The sequence below is a fragment of the Hypanus sabinus genome, chromosome 5, assembly GCF_030144855.1.
Source record: "Hypanus sabinus isolate sHypSab1 chromosome 5, sHypSab1.hap1, whole genome shotgun sequence".
Classification (NCBI taxonomy): Eukaryota; Metazoa; Chordata; class Chondrichthyes; order Myliobatiformes; family Dasyatidae; genus Hypanus; species Hypanus sabinus.
Window position 1 is genome coordinate 145028057 of NC_082710.1, and position 19089 is coordinate 145047145.

The 19089-nt window shown below is 43.3% G+C and overlaps 1 protein-coding gene across 5 annotated transcripts in view; it reads right to left on the reverse strand.

Moving 5' to 3' along the window:
• nalcn (sodium leak channel, non-selective) overlaps positions 1 to 19089 on the reverse strand; it is a 181785-nt gene that overhangs the window by 7730 nt on the left and 154966 nt on the right. For all 5 annotated transcript variants that reach the window (XR_009512315.1, XM_059970506.1, XM_059970505.1 and 2 more), the window contains 5 exons: positions 16789 to 16904; positions 11139 to 11296; positions 7954 to 8104; positions 3371 to 3520; positions 406 to 523 (listed from right to left, as the gene is read on the reverse strand). Coding sequence is in view for 4 of the 5 variants with exons in the window: in XM_059970506.1 (XP_059826489.1) it covers positions 406 to 523; positions 3371 to 3520; positions 7954 to 8104; positions 11139 to 11296; positions 16789 to 16904 (693 nt within the window). In the remaining variant the exon portion in view is untranslated. The remainder of the gene's footprint in view (positions 1 to 405; positions 524 to 3370; positions 3521 to 7953; positions 8105 to 11138; positions 11297 to 16788; positions 16905 to 19089) is intronic.

The window sequence follows — 19089 nt, forward strand, 5'->3', positions numbered from 1 at the left end:
TTATTATATATATATGTACTTTTTTTATTAATAAAAATATTGTTTAAAGAAAGAAAGACAGACCTTTGGGGATTTACTCCTGTCTGTCTGTAGGTTGATGAGGGTTGCTGGGGGACAGTCCATTCTGGGGAACACCACAGATACCAGTCTAAACATCCCTCCCAACTTTGGAATTGCTGATACCATCAAATGAAAGGTCTACTGTACCCCCAGGAGTGTGATGTTACATAGTGTGGAGAACACAAGCTCCCTCTGACCAATGCAGGGTGGGGTCATTCTAGTCCCTGAATGGACAAGGCAACTGACATTTACTGGGAACATGCCACTTCTTGATTGCCTGGCTCATTTCATTGTTTTTTCTCCTGACTGTCATTATGTCAACACCCAAGAATTCCCCCAAAGTACCTGATGGGAGACGCCACTGACCAAACTTCCTCTGAGGCTTCCCGATGTCTCCAGAGTCAGTTCGATACCCATCTCGGTCTGAGTGTGTGGGACTCAGCAGCTGCTGTTGACTACTGGTCTGCAGGAGAGAGGAGTGAATATTACGGATAGATAAACCACTGCTGTTAAATCACTGACTGTGAACCCCAGGAAACATCAATTTTAAAAAAATATTCATTTATGGGATGTGGGTACCACCAACTAAGCCAGTATTTATAGTCCATTCATCATTGCCCTTGAGAAGGTGGTGATGATATGCCTTCTTGAACCAGGGCAGTCCCTGAGGTGTAGGTACACCCACAGTGCTGTTAGGGAGGGAATTCCATGATTTGGACCCAGTGACAATGGAGGAATGGTGATGTTTCTAAGTCAGGATGGTGAGTGACTTGGAGGGGGATTTCCAAATGGTGGTGTTCCCAGGTATTTGCTGTTCTTGTCCTTCTAGATGGAATTGGCCGTGGGTCTGGAAGGTGCTGCCTTAGGAATTTTGGTGTGTTGTTTCAGTGCATCTTGTAGATAGTACACACTGCTGCAAATGTTTGACGATGAAGGGATTGGATGCTTGTGGCAGGAGTTCCAATCAAGTGGCCTACCTTGTACAGGATGGTGTCAAACTTCTGAAGTATAGATGGAGCTGCACTCATCCAGGCGAGTGGCGAGTGTTCCATTACACTCCTGACCTGAGCCTTGTAGATGGTGGACAGGCTTTGGGGAGTCAGGACGTGAGTTACACACTGCAGGATTCCTAAACTTTGACCTGCTCTGGTAGCCGTGGTGTTTATATGGCTAGACCAGTTCAGTTTCCTGTAAATAGTAACCCCCAGGATGTTGATAGTAGGGGGATCAGTGATGATCATGCCACTGAACGTCAAGGGATGATGGCTAGAGCCTCTCTGGTTGGAGATGGTCGTTGTCTGGCACTTACGTGGCTCAAATGTTACTTGCCACTTGTCAGCCCAAGCCTGGATATTGTCCAGGTCCTGCTGCATTTGGGTGTGAACTGCTTCACAATATGGCACATGGCCCACCAAAAAGTTCTATTTATGGAGTACCTTAGCAAAGTGCCCCAATGTGTAATCAAAACATTCACTCCAAACCCAACAAGGCGGCTTTAGTTTGCTTGTAAGTAAGAACAAAGCTATAGTTTTAAGTTCTTGATTAGTGAGGGGGTCAAAGGTTATGGGGAGAAGGCAGGAGATTGGGGTTAGAGGAATAATAAATCAGTCATGATTGAACGGTGGAGCAGATTCAATAGACCAAATGGCACAATTCTACTCCAATGTCTTATGGTCTAATATGGTTCTTTCTGTAGGTGTGTGTGGACACAGCAAAGTAACATGGTGTGTCTGCTTTGTGTTTGTTAGTGTCCCAGACAGCCTGTGGTATTCAGTCTAACAGCTGGCTCAACATGCAAATACATTCTCTTGCAATAAACCTTTACCTTTATTTCCACAAAAGTACCCTTGTGAAGATGCTAGAGAAATCTAAGTTCAGATCACTCTTGATTTGCAATCTGAAACTCAAGGTGCCCGTGTGAAGCTTCCACTAATATTGACTCGGGTATCAGCTGAATCAGTGCTGAGGATTCAGGCACTGTAAACCTTTGTAAAACCACTTCTACTTGTTCCTTTTGGGCAGGATCAAGAATCAATTCGTCCACGTCAAGCCATGCCATACATTACTGGTGTCGCTTCTTCAGGTCAAGGTTACAAGATCCCACCAATCCCACTGAGGGTGGAAACTCCAAAATGAGCTCACTAACACATTATGGAAACTATTGAGATGTATCTTGAAGGAGTACAAAGGTGAGGTCCTTGCTGAGGACAGAGTGCTTTGCCCAATCCTGTTAAAGTGTCTTGGCCCAAAGCATTGACTCTTCATTTTTTTCCAATCAATGCTGCCTGACCTGCCAAGTTCCTCCAGCATTTTCTGTGTGTTACTCAGTATGGAAACTTCCATTTTATAGTGATGTACAAGTTACTGGGAGACTGACCATTATTCACTGATGAAATTATTCAATGGCTCAGCACAGATTTTGTTTTGAGTCTTTCTCAGCAATCTTAACATTGGGGTGACCCAATTTAAAATCCATATTTTATTTTGTTTGGAAATTCATTTTCAGTTGAATTCATAAAGTTACTCAGCTTGCCACCTGATATTTAACAAGGAGAACTTCATAATGGAGAGAAGACTAGATTATGTGCTGGGCTTGAAGGAAGATCTTACATTTTAGATTAGTTTTAGTGGAAATTTAAATTCTCCACCTTTATTTTGGACATAATTTCCCCCACATTTCAGAGTGGCAACTTTACCCAAACTTTCTTAAAGTGGTCTACGAAGGAATAGAACTTCATATGCTATGAAGACATTTTCAAGAAAGGTGTTGATTAAAGACTGAGTTACTCCTATATGATGTTAAAACCCTTTCCACACCTGTGATCTCCACCACCATGCAGGACAAGGGCAGTAGGTGAAGGAGGAATACCCTCAGCTTTACCTCTGAGCTGTACACCACCTCCACAACTTCTTCACTCTTTTCTGGTCTGCATCCTGGAATCCCTCCCAAACAGCACTGTAGGACTTCTTTCACCAGAAGCACCACAAAGGTTCAAGGTGATTGCTCACCCCCACCTTCTCAAAAGCAAGAAATGCCAAAATATCAGAAGTGACTGTGTGACAACTTGTCCCTCAAGACCCCTTTAAGTCTCTCCGCTCTCTCCTTAAACCTGTGCCCACTATTTTGTGAGCCCCTAACCCTGTGACCATCCATCTTACCTCTGCTCCTTATGATTTTTTGTAACTTTGCAAGGTCAAGGTCACCCCTTCCAGGGAAAACAACTCCTGTGTACAGAATCTCTCTACAACTCAATGTTCTGAAACCACCCCCACCCCACCTCTGTCTGAGTGAGTACATTGAAGGACCTACCTCTGGCTGGACCTCACTGTCCTGGTTGCTGGCGAGCATTTCCTCGCTGGCTTGTGTAGTCTCGATGCTCGGGGGGATGAGAAACCTGCTCAGCTCCTGCTGCTGACTCTCCCGTAGGCTGTGGATGATGCTGCACGACTGTTGCTGCTTCTGGATTCAGTGGACAACAGCTGGTCAGTCAGGAGAAATGGTGCTCCCTGCAAATCCCTACACACCTCCTCCCCTACCAGGACAACCCAGAGTGGCCTCTGATGGAATGCCGGAAACTATGCTCAGGGTGTTGGTGGACAGCATGCTCCCACAAAGAGTGGCGGACATTGGTGCGGTTCAGGGAAACCTACCCCCTTCCCTGCAAGCCAACTGATCTCTCCCAGAGTGGGAGTACTGCACTGGCATGGGTCAGGCATTCAGCTGAGCCACTCAGGTAGATGCAAAAGGTCAACAAACCATCTGCTGGAGGGGCAAAGCATAATTCCAAGAGATTCTGCAGATGCTGGAAATCCAGAATTACACATAAGAAGTGCTGTGTGACGTTTCAGGCCAAGACCATTCCTGAAGAAGGGTTTCAGTTTGAAACGTTGAATATTTACTCCTCCCGAAAGATAATGCCTGACTGCTGAGTTCCTCCAGCATTTTGTGTGTGTTGACCTGCTAGAGGAACTCAGCAGGTTTAGCAGCATGTATAGGAGGAAAGGAGCTGTTAATGTTTCCGGTTGAAACCGTATCTCAGGACAGTTCCTCCAACAGATGGTTTGTCAATTCGGATTCCAGCTTCTGCCATCTCAAGTGTTTCCAGGTGTAAAAGGTCCCCTGGTATTCCCCTGAGGAACAGGTACTGAATGTTTTTCCCATCTTCCAGCCAACATTTAACTCTAACTTATACTAGTAATAATAAAGGTGATTATGTCACAGCATGACCCTCTAAGGCCACAGGGTGATGTTGCCGTGTTAGTGAAATGGGCTGAGAAAAGGCATATGGAGATTAATCCTGATAAATGTGAGATGATGGAATCTGGAAACACAAATGAGACCAGGACATATACTATTACTGGTGGGTTCCCAGGAACTACTAAACAGAGGGACCTTGTGAGTCCAAAGATTTTGGAAAGTGGCAGCACATATCAATAATTTGGTTAAGGCGGCATATGGGGCACTGATCTTCATCAGTCAGAGCAATAAATACAAGGGCAAGAAGGTTATATTCCAACTTTATAAAATTTTGGTCAGACCTCAGCTAGAGTCCCGTGTGCAGTTCCGGTCAGCACACTATAGGAAGGGTGTAAAAGCACTGGAGATTGTGCAGAGGAGGTTCACCAGAATGTTGTCTGGATGGAACAGTTCAGTGATGAGGAGGGATTAGAAAAGACTTGATCTGTTCTCCCAAGAGTGGAGGCGCTTAAGAGGAGACATGACTGAGGAGTATAAAACAATGCGGATAGCACAGAGAGGCAACTTAGAGGAGATCCGAGAGGGAATATCTTCACACAGAGAATAGTGAGAACATGGAATACACTGCTGGAGTGAGTGAGGGATGTCTAGATGAACACTGGATTCACTGGTAGTCACACCTAGGCTGCTGGAAGCAGGTCGTTGGGTGACAGTCCGAGGGGGGAAAGCAAAGGAGAGTACACAGGTAGTGCAGAGCACCCCTGTAGCCATTCCTCTGAATAATAAGTTTGCCGTCCTGGATGCTGTTGGTGAGGACGACCGACCAGGTGTGAGCCACGGTGGCAGGGCCTCTGGCACTGAGTCTGACCCTGTGGTGCAGAAGGATGGGACGAAGAAGAGGAGAGCTGTCGTCATTGGAGACTCTATAGTCAGGGGAGCAGACAGGAGATTTTGTGGACGTGAGAAGGATCCGGGATGTCTCTGACCGGGTGCATGACATCCTGGTACGAGAGGGAAAGCAACCAGAAGTCGTGATACATGTTGGGACCAATGACATAGGCAGGAAGAGGGATGAGGTCCTGAAGGGTGAGTTTTGGGAACTAGACAGAAGGCTGAAGAACAAGACCTCAAGGGTGGCGTTCTCAGGATTGCTACCAGTACTACGTGATAGTGATGGTAAGAATTGGAGGAGATGGCAGTTGAATGCGTGGCTGAGGAGTTGGTGCAGGGGGCAGGGTTTTAGATTTTTGGACCATTGGGATCTCTTCTGGGAAGGTGGGACCTGTACAGATCGGATAGGTTGCATCTGAACTTGAGGGGGAGCAACATCCTTGCTGGTAAGTTTGCTAGCATGGTTCAGGAGGGTTTAAACTAATTTGCAAGGGGGATGGGACCTGGAGCGATAGAGTAGTGAAAGAAGTGCATGGAGTAAAGCCAGATCTAACATATAGAGAGGCTTTGAGGAAAGAGCAGCAGAATAAAGGGTATAAAGGTAGTAAGGTAGAAGAGCTAAAGTGTGTGTACTTCAATGCAAGAAGCATCAGGAACAAAGGTGATAAACTGAGTGCTTGGATACATACATGGAATTATGATGTAGTGGCCATTACGGAGACTTGGCTGGCACCAGGGCAGGAATGGATTCTCAATATTCCTGGATTTCAGTGCTTTAAAAGGGATAGAAAGGGGAGAAAAGGGGAGGAGGGGTGGCATTACTGGTCAGGGATACTAATACAGCTGCAGAAAGGGTGGGTAATGTAGCGGGATCCTCTTTTGAGTATGGGTGGAAGTCAGGAACAGGAAGGGAGCAGTTACTCTAGTGGGGGTATTCTATAGGCCCCCTGGTAGCAGCACAGATACCGAGGAGCAGATTGGGAGGCAGATTTTGGAAAGGTGCAAAAATAACAGGGTTGCTATCATGGGTGACTTCAATTTCCCTAATATTGATTGGCACTTGATTAGTTCTAAGGGGCAGAGTTTGTTAAGTGTGTCCAGGATGGATTCCTGTCACAGTATGTTGACTGGCCGTCTAGGAGGAATGCCATACTAAATCTAGTATTAGGTAACGAACTGGGTCAGGTCACAGATCTGTCAGTGGGTGAGCATCTGGGGGACAGTGACCACCGCTCCCTGACCTTTAGCATTATCATGGAAAAGGATAGAATCAGAGAGGACAGGAAAATTTTTAATTGGGGAAGGGCAAATTATGAGGCTATAAGGCTAGAACTTCTGGGTGTGAATTGGGGTGATGTTTTTGCAGGGAAACGTACTATGGACACGTGGTCGATGTTTAGAGTTATCTTGCAGGATGTTAGGGATAAATTTGTCCCGCTGAGGAAGATAAAAAAAATGGTAGAGTGAAGGAACCATGGGTGACAAGTGAAGTGACAAGTCAGGTGGAAGAAGGCGGCATACATGAGGTTTAGGAAGCAAGGATCAGATGGGTCCATTGAGCAAGAAAAGAGCTTAAGAAGGGGCTGAGAAGAGCAAGAAGGGGGCATGAGAAGGCCTTGGCGAGTAGGGTAAAGGAAAACGCCAAGGCATTCTTCAATTATGTGAAGAGCAAAAGGATGACAGGAGTGAAGGTAGGACCGATTAGAGATAAAAGTGGGAAGATGTGCCTGGAGGCTGTGGAAGTCAGTGAGGTCCTCAATGAATACTTCTCTTCGGTATTCACCAATGAGAGGGAACTTGATGACGGTGAGGACAATACGAGTGAGGTTGATGTTCTGGAGAACATTGATATTAAGGGAGAGGAGGTGTTGGAGTTGTTAAAATACATTAGGATGGAGAAGTCCCCGGGGCCTGACGGACTACTTCCCAGGCTGCTCCACGAGCCAACTGATCTCTCCAGAGTGGGAGTACTGCACTGGCATGGGTCAGGCATTCAGCTGAGCCACTCAGGCAGATGCAAAAGGTCAACAAACCATCTGCTGGAGGGGCAAAGCATAATTCCAAGAGATTCTGCAGATGCTGGAAATCCAGAATTACACATAAGAAGTGCTGTGTGACATTTCAGGCCAAGACCATTCCTGAAGAAGGGTTTCAGTTTGAAACGTTGAATATTTACACCTCCTGAAAGATAATGCCTGACCTGCTGAGTTCCTCCAGCATTTTGTGTGTGTTGACCTGCTAGAGGAACTCAGCAGGTTTAGCAGCATGTATAGGAGGAAAGGAGCTGTTATCCCATGTCTAAGTAGGTGCCATATTAGTGTAACAGCTCGTGTAATGCTTTTCAGTGTCAGTGACTGGGGTTCAATTTCTGCCCCTGTCTGGAAGCAGTTTGCACGCTATCCCTGGGACAATGTGGGTTTCACCCAGGTGTTCCAATTTCCATCCACATTCCAAAGGTATACAGGTTGGGGTAAGTAATTTGTGGGCACGCTATGTTAGCACCAGAAGAATAGTGACCCTTGCAGGCTGCCCCAGCACAATCCTCGGATTCTGTTGGTTGTTGATGCAAATGATGCATTCATTCTATCTTTCAACGTCCACGTGACAAACTAAACAAGTGTTTAGATCACACCTTCTATTGTAGCACGGGGAGCAGAACTGACCACAGTAACATATGACTCACCAAGGCTCAGTGTGAAGGGGCTCCTGTTCAATGATTTCCCAGTACAGTGGAACAGGGACAAGGGTATTTTACAGGGAGGATAGTGTGGAGGGGGGAGGGGAGGAAGAAATGAGTTACTTACTGCTCTGATGCGCTTCAAACATTTTTTCAGCCACATTCGTATTGTTTGCTTGGCCACTTCTTCCTCAATGGTGTATTCCAGCTGCTCCCTGGCCAGTAGTTCCTCCAGCTGAAGGCTCTTTCTGATGTCCACTGATCTGTAGGAAAGCATGCTGAACAGAGACAAGGGAGGCTGCTTTATTACTCACACAAATTATTACATCAAGTTTCAGCAAACTTTGTGGAAAGCAGAATTACTTGGTACAGCTGATATTTTAAAAGCAAACTGATGGCTATTTATGAAGCCAGGATGGTTTGATTGTGATAGGGTCCCTTCATGCAGAGGGTTCTTTCCTTTTTCCAATATTTTTATTAAATTCCATACACACAAATACAAAATTCATAAGGATACTTATTATAAATCAAAATAAGATAGCACAAATTGCACTATATAAAAATACAATCATGGTATTCCATATTCATAATCAACCAAATAAATTGAATTATGAAATACAATAATATGGTTAATTACATTATTTAAAAAGTCTACACCCACTAACCAAGACAAAGCTGGTTGGTAAAAAAAACAAGAGGAAAAGAAGAGTAGTTTACCATACAATGTTTTATAATAATACTCAGATCTATATTTTAATAACAATCACAATTCAAAGATTTTTAAAATAGTTCAGAAAGGGTCCCCACAGTGTTTGAAAATCTTGGTTAGAATCAGAAATGGAACAACGAATCTTCTCTAAATTTAAACGTGACATAACATTGCATACCATTGAGCATGTGTGGGGGGGAGGGGAGAACCTCATTCCATTTAAGCAAGATCACCCTCCTAGCCATAAGAGAAATAAAAGCCAGTACCCGCGAATGAGAAGGCTCCAAAATTATAGCTCTTTCCTCAGCGATATCAAATAAGGCAATCAAAGGATTGGGCTTAAAATTAACTTTAAAAAATACAGAAAAAGTTTGGAATACATCTTTACAATATTTTCAAGGCTCAAACATGACCAAAACATATGAATTAACAAAGCCTCTCCATTATTACATCTGTCACAATAAGGAGATATATCTGCAAAAAAATGAAAGAGCTTGCCTTTAGACATATAAGCCCTATGTAACACTTTAAATTGTAGGAGGGAATGATGAGCACATAATGATGAAGAATTAACCATTTTGAAAATAGCCCTCCACGTCTCATCAGATAATGAAGTCTGTAAATCCTTTTCCTAATCTTTTTTAATTTTGTCTAGAGCAGCCATTCTCAATCCCAGCAAAAGACCATAAATATAAGATATTGAGCCATTATCCAAAGGTCTCAAATTAAAAATTACATCTATTATGTTCTTATCCAGGCTAGTAGGAAATGTATGTAGCTTAGATCTTAAAAAAATCTCTAACTGTAGATATCGAAAAAAGTGGGTACTTGATAGGTTATATTTCATTAGAGCTGTTCAAAAGAAGAAAGAGTCCCTCCAACAAACAGATCCTGAAATCGTTCAATGCCTAATCTATCCCATTCTCTAAAAAACAGATCGGTCGTAGATGGTTTAAAAAGATTAGAAAAAATAGGACCAGAAAGGGAAAATCTCAATAAACCGAAATGTTTCCTAAACTGTAGCCAGATCCTCAAAGTGTGTTTAACCACCAAACTGTCAGTTAATTTATTTAAAGATAAAGGAAGAGAGGATCCAAGAAGAGAAATAATAGAACATTTCATGAGTTGGCTTCCAAAAAGACCCATATTGAACAATCCTTGCGATTAATATAATATAACCAGAACGTAAGATTTTGTATGTTAATTGCCAATAATATAACCTAAAATTGGGTAGAACAAGGCCTCCATTCTTTTTAGTTTTTTGAAGGTGGGCTTTACTTAATCAGGGCTTTCTGTTCTTTCATATATAGGAAGAAAGAATCGAATCTAAAGAATCAAAATAAGACTTTAGAAAAAAAACAGGTATGGCTTGAAAAAGGTATATAAATTTAGGTAAAATATTAATTTTAATAGAATTAATTCGACCAATCAATGATAAAGAGAGAGGTGACCAATTAGGAAGTGACTTTTCAAATAATTCATTGTTAGAAAATTTTCTTTGAATAGATCTTTATAATTCTTAGTGATTGTTACACCCAAATATGTAAATTGCTTTCTTACAATTTTAAAAGGAAGGTTAATATTGGTTGGTATCAAATTACTTAAAGGAAACAATTCACTCTTATGTAAATTCAATTTATATCCTGAAAACTGACTAAAAGTGCAGAGGGTTAAGGTGATTTAAGATGATTAAAAGGTATGAGAGGGTTGGTGGTGGGGGGAAGTGGGGAGAGAAATGAGAGGGGGAAAGAAGGGGAGAGAGAGAGAGGGAGTGAGGGAGAGCAGGGGTGAGGAGGGTGTGGGAGAGGGAGGTGAGATGTAGGAGGTGGAGAGGAAGGGTGAGGCGGAGAGTGGAAGTGGGAGAGGGAGAAGGAAGGAAATTTTCTCCCACTGATGGATGGGACCAAGGATAAAGGGGTTTCAAAATTTGGGTTTAGCTGTTCAAGGAAGACATCAGACAGTTCAGATCCTTCTCACACTGACAGTAATTGTGTGTGTGTGTGTGTGTGTGTGTGTGTGTGTGTGTGTGTGGGGGGGGGGGGGGTGTCTGAAGCTATCTCCTCCCAAAGATCCCCTATCTTAGACAGTTCACAGGAAGCTTTTAAACGGAAACCATGGATTATTGTTAGGGGAGTGGAGTAATGGGTGTGTAAAAACAAGGGTGGAGAGAGCCAGATCAGCCAAGGACCATGTTGGTTGATGGAACAGGACAGGGCGGATTGATCTCACTCTGTTGGGATGCTGTGCAATAGGGATATGGGTCATATCACCTTTGCTGCAATAGATGAGTCGGAATGAAGGTTCTGTTTCCACGTTGACTACTTTTCTAATCCTGGAGGGGAACCTGCAGATGTTTGTGCTTCCAGACACCCGATGCTCATCTTGGTGACAGAGCTGATGGGTTTGTGAGCAGCTGACAGTCACCTGGGCGAGGAACTGCACAGCACTTTGTCAGTGTTTGTCCAATCCAAACCCATCCACAATTCTGATGCCTACTGAGTAATTCCTTAACCTTTTTCCTCCTGGGAGACTGCCCAGGCTCCTCTGATGTCAATGGACTGACACCGTGGTGCAGTGAGTTAGAGAGGAGCCTCCTGCTGTACCTGAGGACATCGTGAAATGTGACATCTCCGCCATTATGCAGCCTCTCCATCTCGTAGCACATGTGCTTGAACAATAGCTTGTCCTTGTCCAGGTCCACTTCCAACCGCCCACGCAGCAAGCGGAGCAAGAACTTGACGCGGGAAGTTGGGATAGCACCCTGTGGAGCAAGGGACAGGTAACCAGGTCACCACTAACTCAGCCAGTGTGAACCTGTGTTTACAAAACTGCTCCACGTTGCCCAGCTAGCCTCTATAGGCACACCACCCGGCCCCTCCCTTTGAAGTTTACTTCCTGTAGAAACCCTCATCTCAGTGTTTACCCATTGTCAGACTATGATTGGGGGACCACTTTGTCAAGAACCTTTGTTCTGTCTGCTGCAAAAGACAGGATATCCCAGTCACTAGTCTTTCCAATTTGACTTTCTATTCCGATTCTGACATGTTGGTCCATCCCTTACTATCATGATGAGGCCAAATGCAAGTTGTAAGATTCTGTATATTCCGTATAGACAGCCTCTAAGCTGATGGCATGAATATCAAGTCCTCCAACTGCCAGTAATTTCTTCCTTCCCCCACTTCCTTCTTTCTTCCATTCACCATTCTGGTTCCTCACTCATCCCTTCTCCTCACCTCAGAATCAGAATCAGGTTTGTTATCATAGGCATGTGTCGTGAAATCTAATTTAGCAGCAGCGGTTCAGTGCCATACATAATACAGATGGATGGCAGAGGGGAAGAAGCTGGTTCCTGAATTGCTGAGTGTGTGCCTTCAGGCTTCTGTACCTCCTACCTGATGGTAACAGTGAGAAAAGGGCATGCCCTGGGTGCTGGAGGTCCTAAATAATGAACACTGTTTTCTGAGACACCGCTCCTTGAAGATGTCCTGGGTACTTTGTAGGCTAGTACCCAAGATGGAACCAACTAATTTTATGACCCTCTGCAGCTTCTTTCAGTCCTGTGCAGCAGCCCCTCATACCAGACAGTGATGCAATCTGTCAGAATGCTCTCCATGGTACATCTATAGAAGATTTTGAGTGTTTTTGTTGAATCTATTTAAACTCCTAATGAAGTATAGTCACTGTCTTGCCTTCTTTATAGCTGCATTTTTATGTAGGGACCAGGTCAGATCCCCAGAGATCTTGACATTCAGGAACTTGAAGCTGCTCACTCTCTCCACTTCTGATCCCTCTATGAGGATTGGTATGTGTTCCTTCATCTTACCCTTCCTGAAGTCCACAATCAGCTCTTTCGTCTTACTGACATTGAGTGCCAGGTTGTTGCTGTGACACCTCTCTACTAGTCGGTACATCGCACTCCTGTACACCCTCCCGTCTCCATCCAGCAAAAACCTTGCACTAAATGTCAGTATGACCAAGGAATTAATTGTGGACTCCAGGAAGGGCAAGTCAAGGGAGCACACACTAGTCTTCATTGAAGGACAGGAATGGAAAGGGTGAGCAGTTTCATCAACATCTCCGAGGATTTATCCTGGTTCCAACACATTGATGTAATTAAAAAGAAGGCTCGACAGTAGCTATCTTTCTTTAGGAGTTTGAGCAGACTTGATATGTCACCAAAGTCACTTGAAAATTTCTTAGGTTCCTAAGGTTATTATAGCCAGGGTGGTAGGATATGTTCCCACTACCTGTAAAGTGTTCCAAATGGCACGCAACTCTGACAACCAAGTCCAGCTCTTGGCCTTCACGTGTGGCTTAGCTACAAGGCCCGGCTGAACTGTTTCTACTGACGAGAGAAGGGGCAAAGACAGACCACTGGTGCCTCAAAACCAGTTGCTTCAGGCAGATGGGGTTCGTCAGCCTTGGACGGCAGCCCACCTAGGAGATGGAAAAGGCTGATTTTAAACCTCTGCTGCCTTGTGGCCATACCCACACATGGGAAAGGTTTCGGGAGTAAACCCTGAGGAAGAAATCTGGAACCAGGGTCCCTAAGGCAGTTTGATGTTGTTTACAACTTCACTCTGGCAACCTCTGTGACGACACGGGTGCTAAGCTGTATAAGTGCTTGCTGTCCCCTCGGACTACATCAGTAACATGGAGAGGAGGAACCCATTGCGTGGGCAACAGCCGGTTTTTCAAATCTTCCCGTCCAGGGTTGCAAGTCACAGTCCACCAGAGGTGCAAGCCCATGATCCCCTGGGATTGACGGCTGCCTACTACCATGGAGAGAATTCTAAGTGGTTGCATCACCATCCAGCATGGATAGGCCACTGCACAGGATTGGAAAAAGCTGCAGACTCAGCCAGATTCATCATGGCCACTGGCCTCCCCAGCACACAGGACACCTTTAAAAGTTGATGCCCCCAAAAGGCAGCATCCATCATTAGAGACTCCCATCACCCAGGACATGCCCCCTTCTCATTGCTACAATCAAGGAGGTGGTACAGCTGCCTGAAGACACATACTCAGTGTTTTAGGAACAGCTTCTTCCCCTCTGCCATCAGATTTTTGAATGGGCACTGAATCCATGAACACTACCTCAGTATTTGTTTTTCCTCTCTTTTTGCACTACTTATTTCATTTCATTTTTTATACTTCTTTCTTATTATAATTTATAGTTTCATTATTATTATGTACTGCTGCAGCAAAACAACAAATTTCATAACATATGCCAGTGATATTAAACCTGATTCTGATTATCCTCTCTGTTACTTCATGAGAACATTAAACCTCCCTTCCAAACTTTCCAATCCATTCTGACAGTTCACACTGTATATTTTTCATTTGTGCTTGTTAGTACTGACTTTTTAACCTACTCCACAATCAATCTAACCCTTCCCTTCTACGTAGTCCTCCACTTTTCTTTCACCCACGTGCCTAAGATCATCTTAAATGTCCCAGATGTATCTGCCTCCACCAGCACCTCAGCAGTACATTGCAGATCTCTGTGTAAAAAAAATAGCTCTGGCAGTTCCCCCTAAACCTTCCCCCTCTCACCTTAAAAGGATGTCCTCCAGTATTAGCTATTTTCATCCTGGGAAAGAAAGATGCTGGCTATCCACTCTGTCTATGCTTCTTTGTAATGGTGGCATGGCAACATAATGGTCAGCATAATGCTTCAGAGTACCAGCGGCCTGGGTTCAATTCCTGCCGCTGTCTGTAAGAGTTTGTGCGTTCTCCCTGTGACCATGTGAGTTTCATCCAAATACTCTGGTTTCCTCCCACAGTCTGAAGATGTACCAGTTGGTCGGTTAATTGGTCATTATAAATTATTCTGGTTTGGTTTAAATCAGGGATTGCTGGGTGGTGCAGTTCAAAGGGCAAGAAGGGCCTGTATCCCAATAAATAAATAAATAAACAAACAACCTTATACACCTTTTTTATGTCACCCCTTATCTTCCTTTGCTCCAAAGAGAAAAGCTCTAGGTTCTTTGGAAGACACGTCACAATCAGTTTCCCCGTTCCACATTTATTTACCACAGAAGCAATTTACATCAATCAACCTATCACTGTTGGGATGTGGAAGGAAACTAAAACATCCAGATGAAATCCACAACAGACTGAATGTGTACACTTCACACATATAGTACCCGAGCTCAGGTTTTAACCAAGGTTTCTATTAGCTGTACTAATTACATTTATCTTCTTATTCCCCCAAACACATGGTTCTCTGATATTTCTGACTCTTTTGTTTCTAACAGACACAAACAATTTGTTTTCCATATTGTTTTCATATACAGTACTGTGCAAAAGTCTAGGGTGCAAAGACTTTTGCACAGTATTTAGTAATTTTATGTATTGTACTGTACTACTGCTGCTGCAAAAAACTAATTTCGTCACATATGTGAGTTGTGATAAATCAGATTCTGATAAAGGTCTCTATTGTGGAATGAGGGTGGGTAGGGGGCAGTAAGAGGGGAGTACTGGTTGGGGAAAGGGAGAAGGGAGGGAGCGGGAAGCACCAGAGAGATATTCTGTAATGATCAATATACCAGTTGTTTGGAATCAAATGACTTTGCCTGGTGTCTCAGGGCTGCGTGTGTCTGTACCTGCACCACTCCAGCTCGCTCTCCCACCCCCTACCCTTCGCACTCCTTCTCCACCACTTGTTTCATACCCTTCCCATGGTGCCCTACTCTCGCTATTCTTAACATCCTTTGCTTCCCCAGATTTACAAACTTGTTCTCTATTCCACGTTGACAAATACAGTACTGTGCAAAAGTCTTATAGATAGCTAGGGTGCCTAAGATTTTGTTCAGTCCTGTAATTCCTTCTGAAACAAAAACGACATTTTCCCGACATTTTCAGTTTTAATTTCAAATTTCCAACATTTTTTCCCCATTTTCACAAGTTCTCCCAGCACAGTCTGACAGGTCCCACATTAAACTTTGATAATCTCTTCCTGATTATACATCAAAACAATGTTACAGGCTATTCCCAGTTACAAACACTTGACTTACAGACACCCCCATATACGAGTCAGTTTCTAAATAACATTAAATTCAAAATTGCAATGTACACATATACACTCGGTATTATGAACAAGTTTCCTCTCTCTCCATTTTTAGTAATTGTTCTCTCTTATCAGCCTTATATTGCCACTCATTGCAATATTATGGAAGAATGGTTACCATATCATGGGATTTTTGCGTATTTTTTGATGTATGGACAAAATACCAGATATCTGTGAAAACAGAACCTGTTGGTTACCTGGGATGCCTCCATATGGTTTGTCTCTCCTTGCTGGACCAATCACAACTTTGTCTAGCGTTGAGTCCTGAAGTCTTAAAAGACTTTACTTCTTTCCTTTTTGGCAACATTATGTGCCGTTACCCTAGACTTTTAACTTGTTTTGTTAGCTGTGGTTGGTCTATTTTTCTCACAGTTTACAAAAGGATACATTTGCTCTAAATGACGTGTTATTTCCTTAAAAGTTGCTGTTGCTGGCTTACTAATAAACCTTCTAATGTTTTTCCAAACCACCTCCTGTCTTGCATCTTCGTAGGTTACTTTGTTTGGGATTAAGAACCTGACTTCAAACCAAACTAGATCAATTCCAATATCCCTGAACCACTCTTTTCATTAAACCTACAGTGGTCTGGTTCAATATACTGATCCAATAAACCATCTCTCACTTAATCGATAAACTCATTCCCTGCACCCTTACGATACTTCCTCCGGGCTGCCCAGTCTATAACTAGATTATCATAGCACACACAGCAGTGGGCACTGACCACTGTGATCAATCACTGCATGGTCATTAATGGCTAGAGCACCGTGCTTCAGCAACACCCACAGGTTTATACTTCCAAGTTCCAAAAGCAAAATATTATTCCATACATCTTGGCATCATTATAGCTACCCGTGAATCCTTCTTCACTCCAACTCTCTTTGTTCCACATCAAAGAAAATTGAGCAATACAGCAGGAACTGACCCTTCGGCCCATGATGTTGTGAAGTAATAATTAAATGTCTAACTAAACAAATCCCTTCTGCCTGCTGTATCTCCTCCATTCACTGCAATTTCACATGTCTAAGAGCTTCTGAAATGCCTCTGTCACATCTGCCTCCATCCCCTCTCACCTTTTAGTGAACATCCTGAAGAGTACATCAGCATTTATACTCCTTGATACTTTAACCATTAACTCTCTTGGTTGCTATTAGCTTTAATCGCTATCCCACTTAGTCACCTACCTCTCTCTTGTCATCAACCATGTTCCAAATGATTTGGAAATGACGAAGATCGTTGTAGCTCAGGAGTTGATCCTCCTCGGTGGAGTAAAAGAGTGAGAAGTTTTCCACAATGATAGCTGATGAAAAGAAGTTCAGAAAGTTCCATCATGGAAGGTGTGGCAAAAGCATGCCCTGAGCCCAATACATTCCTGAATGATAAATGGTCCCACACGAGGTGGCAGCTGTAGCTCAATGAGTCACACGTACTATCCTGAACACAAGAGATAATGAGGTCCTGAACTGAAAACTTGAGGTAGCCATGTAATTTTGAGCAAATGCCACTCTGATGGAGAGGCAATCTTTTGTATCAGATTATAAAAGCTCAAAATATTCCACTTAGTGGCTTGGGAAAGATGGGAGGAGCCTTTACAGCCTTGTGCAAAAACATTTACTACTCAATTGACAACACAAAGAAGAGAAGTTGGCTCCTTGTGTGAGCTTGCTATGCACATACTGGCTGCTATACTTCCAGATGTAAGTGCAATATAAAACTACTAACTTCACTGTAAAATATTGTGATATCTTGAAAGTAAAGTGCAAATCTTTTTTGTGACAGAGATTCTGGTTGCCTTCCTATAACGAGGTAATCTGAGCTGAACACCCAGAAGCAGAATCAGGTTTAGAATCACTGACGTATGTCCTGACATTTGTTATTATGTGGTAGCAGTACAGTGCAATACATAATAATAAAAATTGTAAATTAAAGTCTGTGTGTGTGTATATATATATAAAATAAAGTTAATTTAAATAAATAGTGCAAAAAGAGAGAAAAATAGTAAGGTTGTGTTCATGGGTTCAATGTCCTTTCAAAAATTTGATGGCAGACGGGAAGAAGCTATTCCTGAATCACTGAATGTGTGCCTTAAAACTTCTGTACCTCCTCTCTGGTGGAAGCAATGAGAAGAGGGCATGTCCTGGGTGATAGGAGTCCTTAGTGATGGATGCTATCTTTTTGAGGCATTGCTCCTTGAAGATGTCCTGGGTACTCTGGAGGCTAGTGCCCATGACGGAGCTGACTGAGTTCACAACTTTCTGTAGCTTATTTCAATCCTGTGCAGTGATTACCCCCCCCCCCACCCCATACCAGATGGTGATGCAGACAGTTAGATTGCTCTTCAAATCTGTAGAAATTTGCAAGCGTCTTTGCTGACATACCAAATCTTTTCAAGCTCCTAATGAAGTATAGCTGCTGTTGTGCCTTCTTTGTAACTGCATCGATATGTTGGGTCCAGGATAGATCCTCAGAGATGCTGACACCCAGAAACTTGAAATTGTTCACCCTTTCCACTACTGATACTTCGATGAGGACTGGTGTATGCTCCCTTGTCTGACTCTTTCTGAATCAATTTTTACTGATGTTGAGTGGAATGTTGTTGCTGCAACACCACTCAATTAGCTAATCAATCTCGCTTGGAAGCGTCAGTTCTGACTGCTTCATTATAGGGAGGCTATGGAAGCGTTAGAGAGGCTGCACAGGAAATTTACCAGGATGCTGCCTAGATTAGAGAACATCTCTTATGAGGAAAGGTTAAGCAAGCTAGGGCTTTTCTCTTTGGAGTGAAGGAGAATGAGAAGTTTATAATTTTATGAGACGTATAGACAGAGTGGACAGTTAACATTTTATTCCCAGAGCGGAAATGGGTAATATTAGAGGACATCATTTAAGGTGAGTGGAGTAAAGTTTAGGGGTTCTTTTATTACACAGACAGTGGTGGGTGCCTGGAACGCACTGCCAGGGGTGGCGGTAGAGGTAGATATATTTAAGATTCAAGATTGTTCAATATAATTTCCAGTGCAAAAGTCTAAAGGGGAACAAAATAATTGTTACTCCAGATCTGATGCAGCACAAATAAAACACAATAAAAATATAAGTACATAAGTTAGCTCATATACATAGATTGATTTCATATACACAAGGTGACTGACAGAAAGTGATAGAGTAGAGGTGGTGTGGGGTGTTGAGCAGTGGGTTGGTCGCTAGAGGTGTTGATCAGCCTCACTGCTTGGTAAAGTAACTTTTTGAACCTGGTGGTCCTGACCTTGATGACACATAGCCTCCACCCTGATGGGAGTGGGACAAACAGTTCACAAGCAGGGTGGTTGGGATCCTTCATGATGTTACTGGCCCTGTTCTGGCATCTTTCTGTACATATGTTCTTAATGCTGGGTAGGCTGGTGCCAATGATGCATTGGGCAGTTTTGACTGCCCATCGTAGAGTCTTCCTGTCCTGCACAATGTAGTTTCACACCCTGCAGTGATGC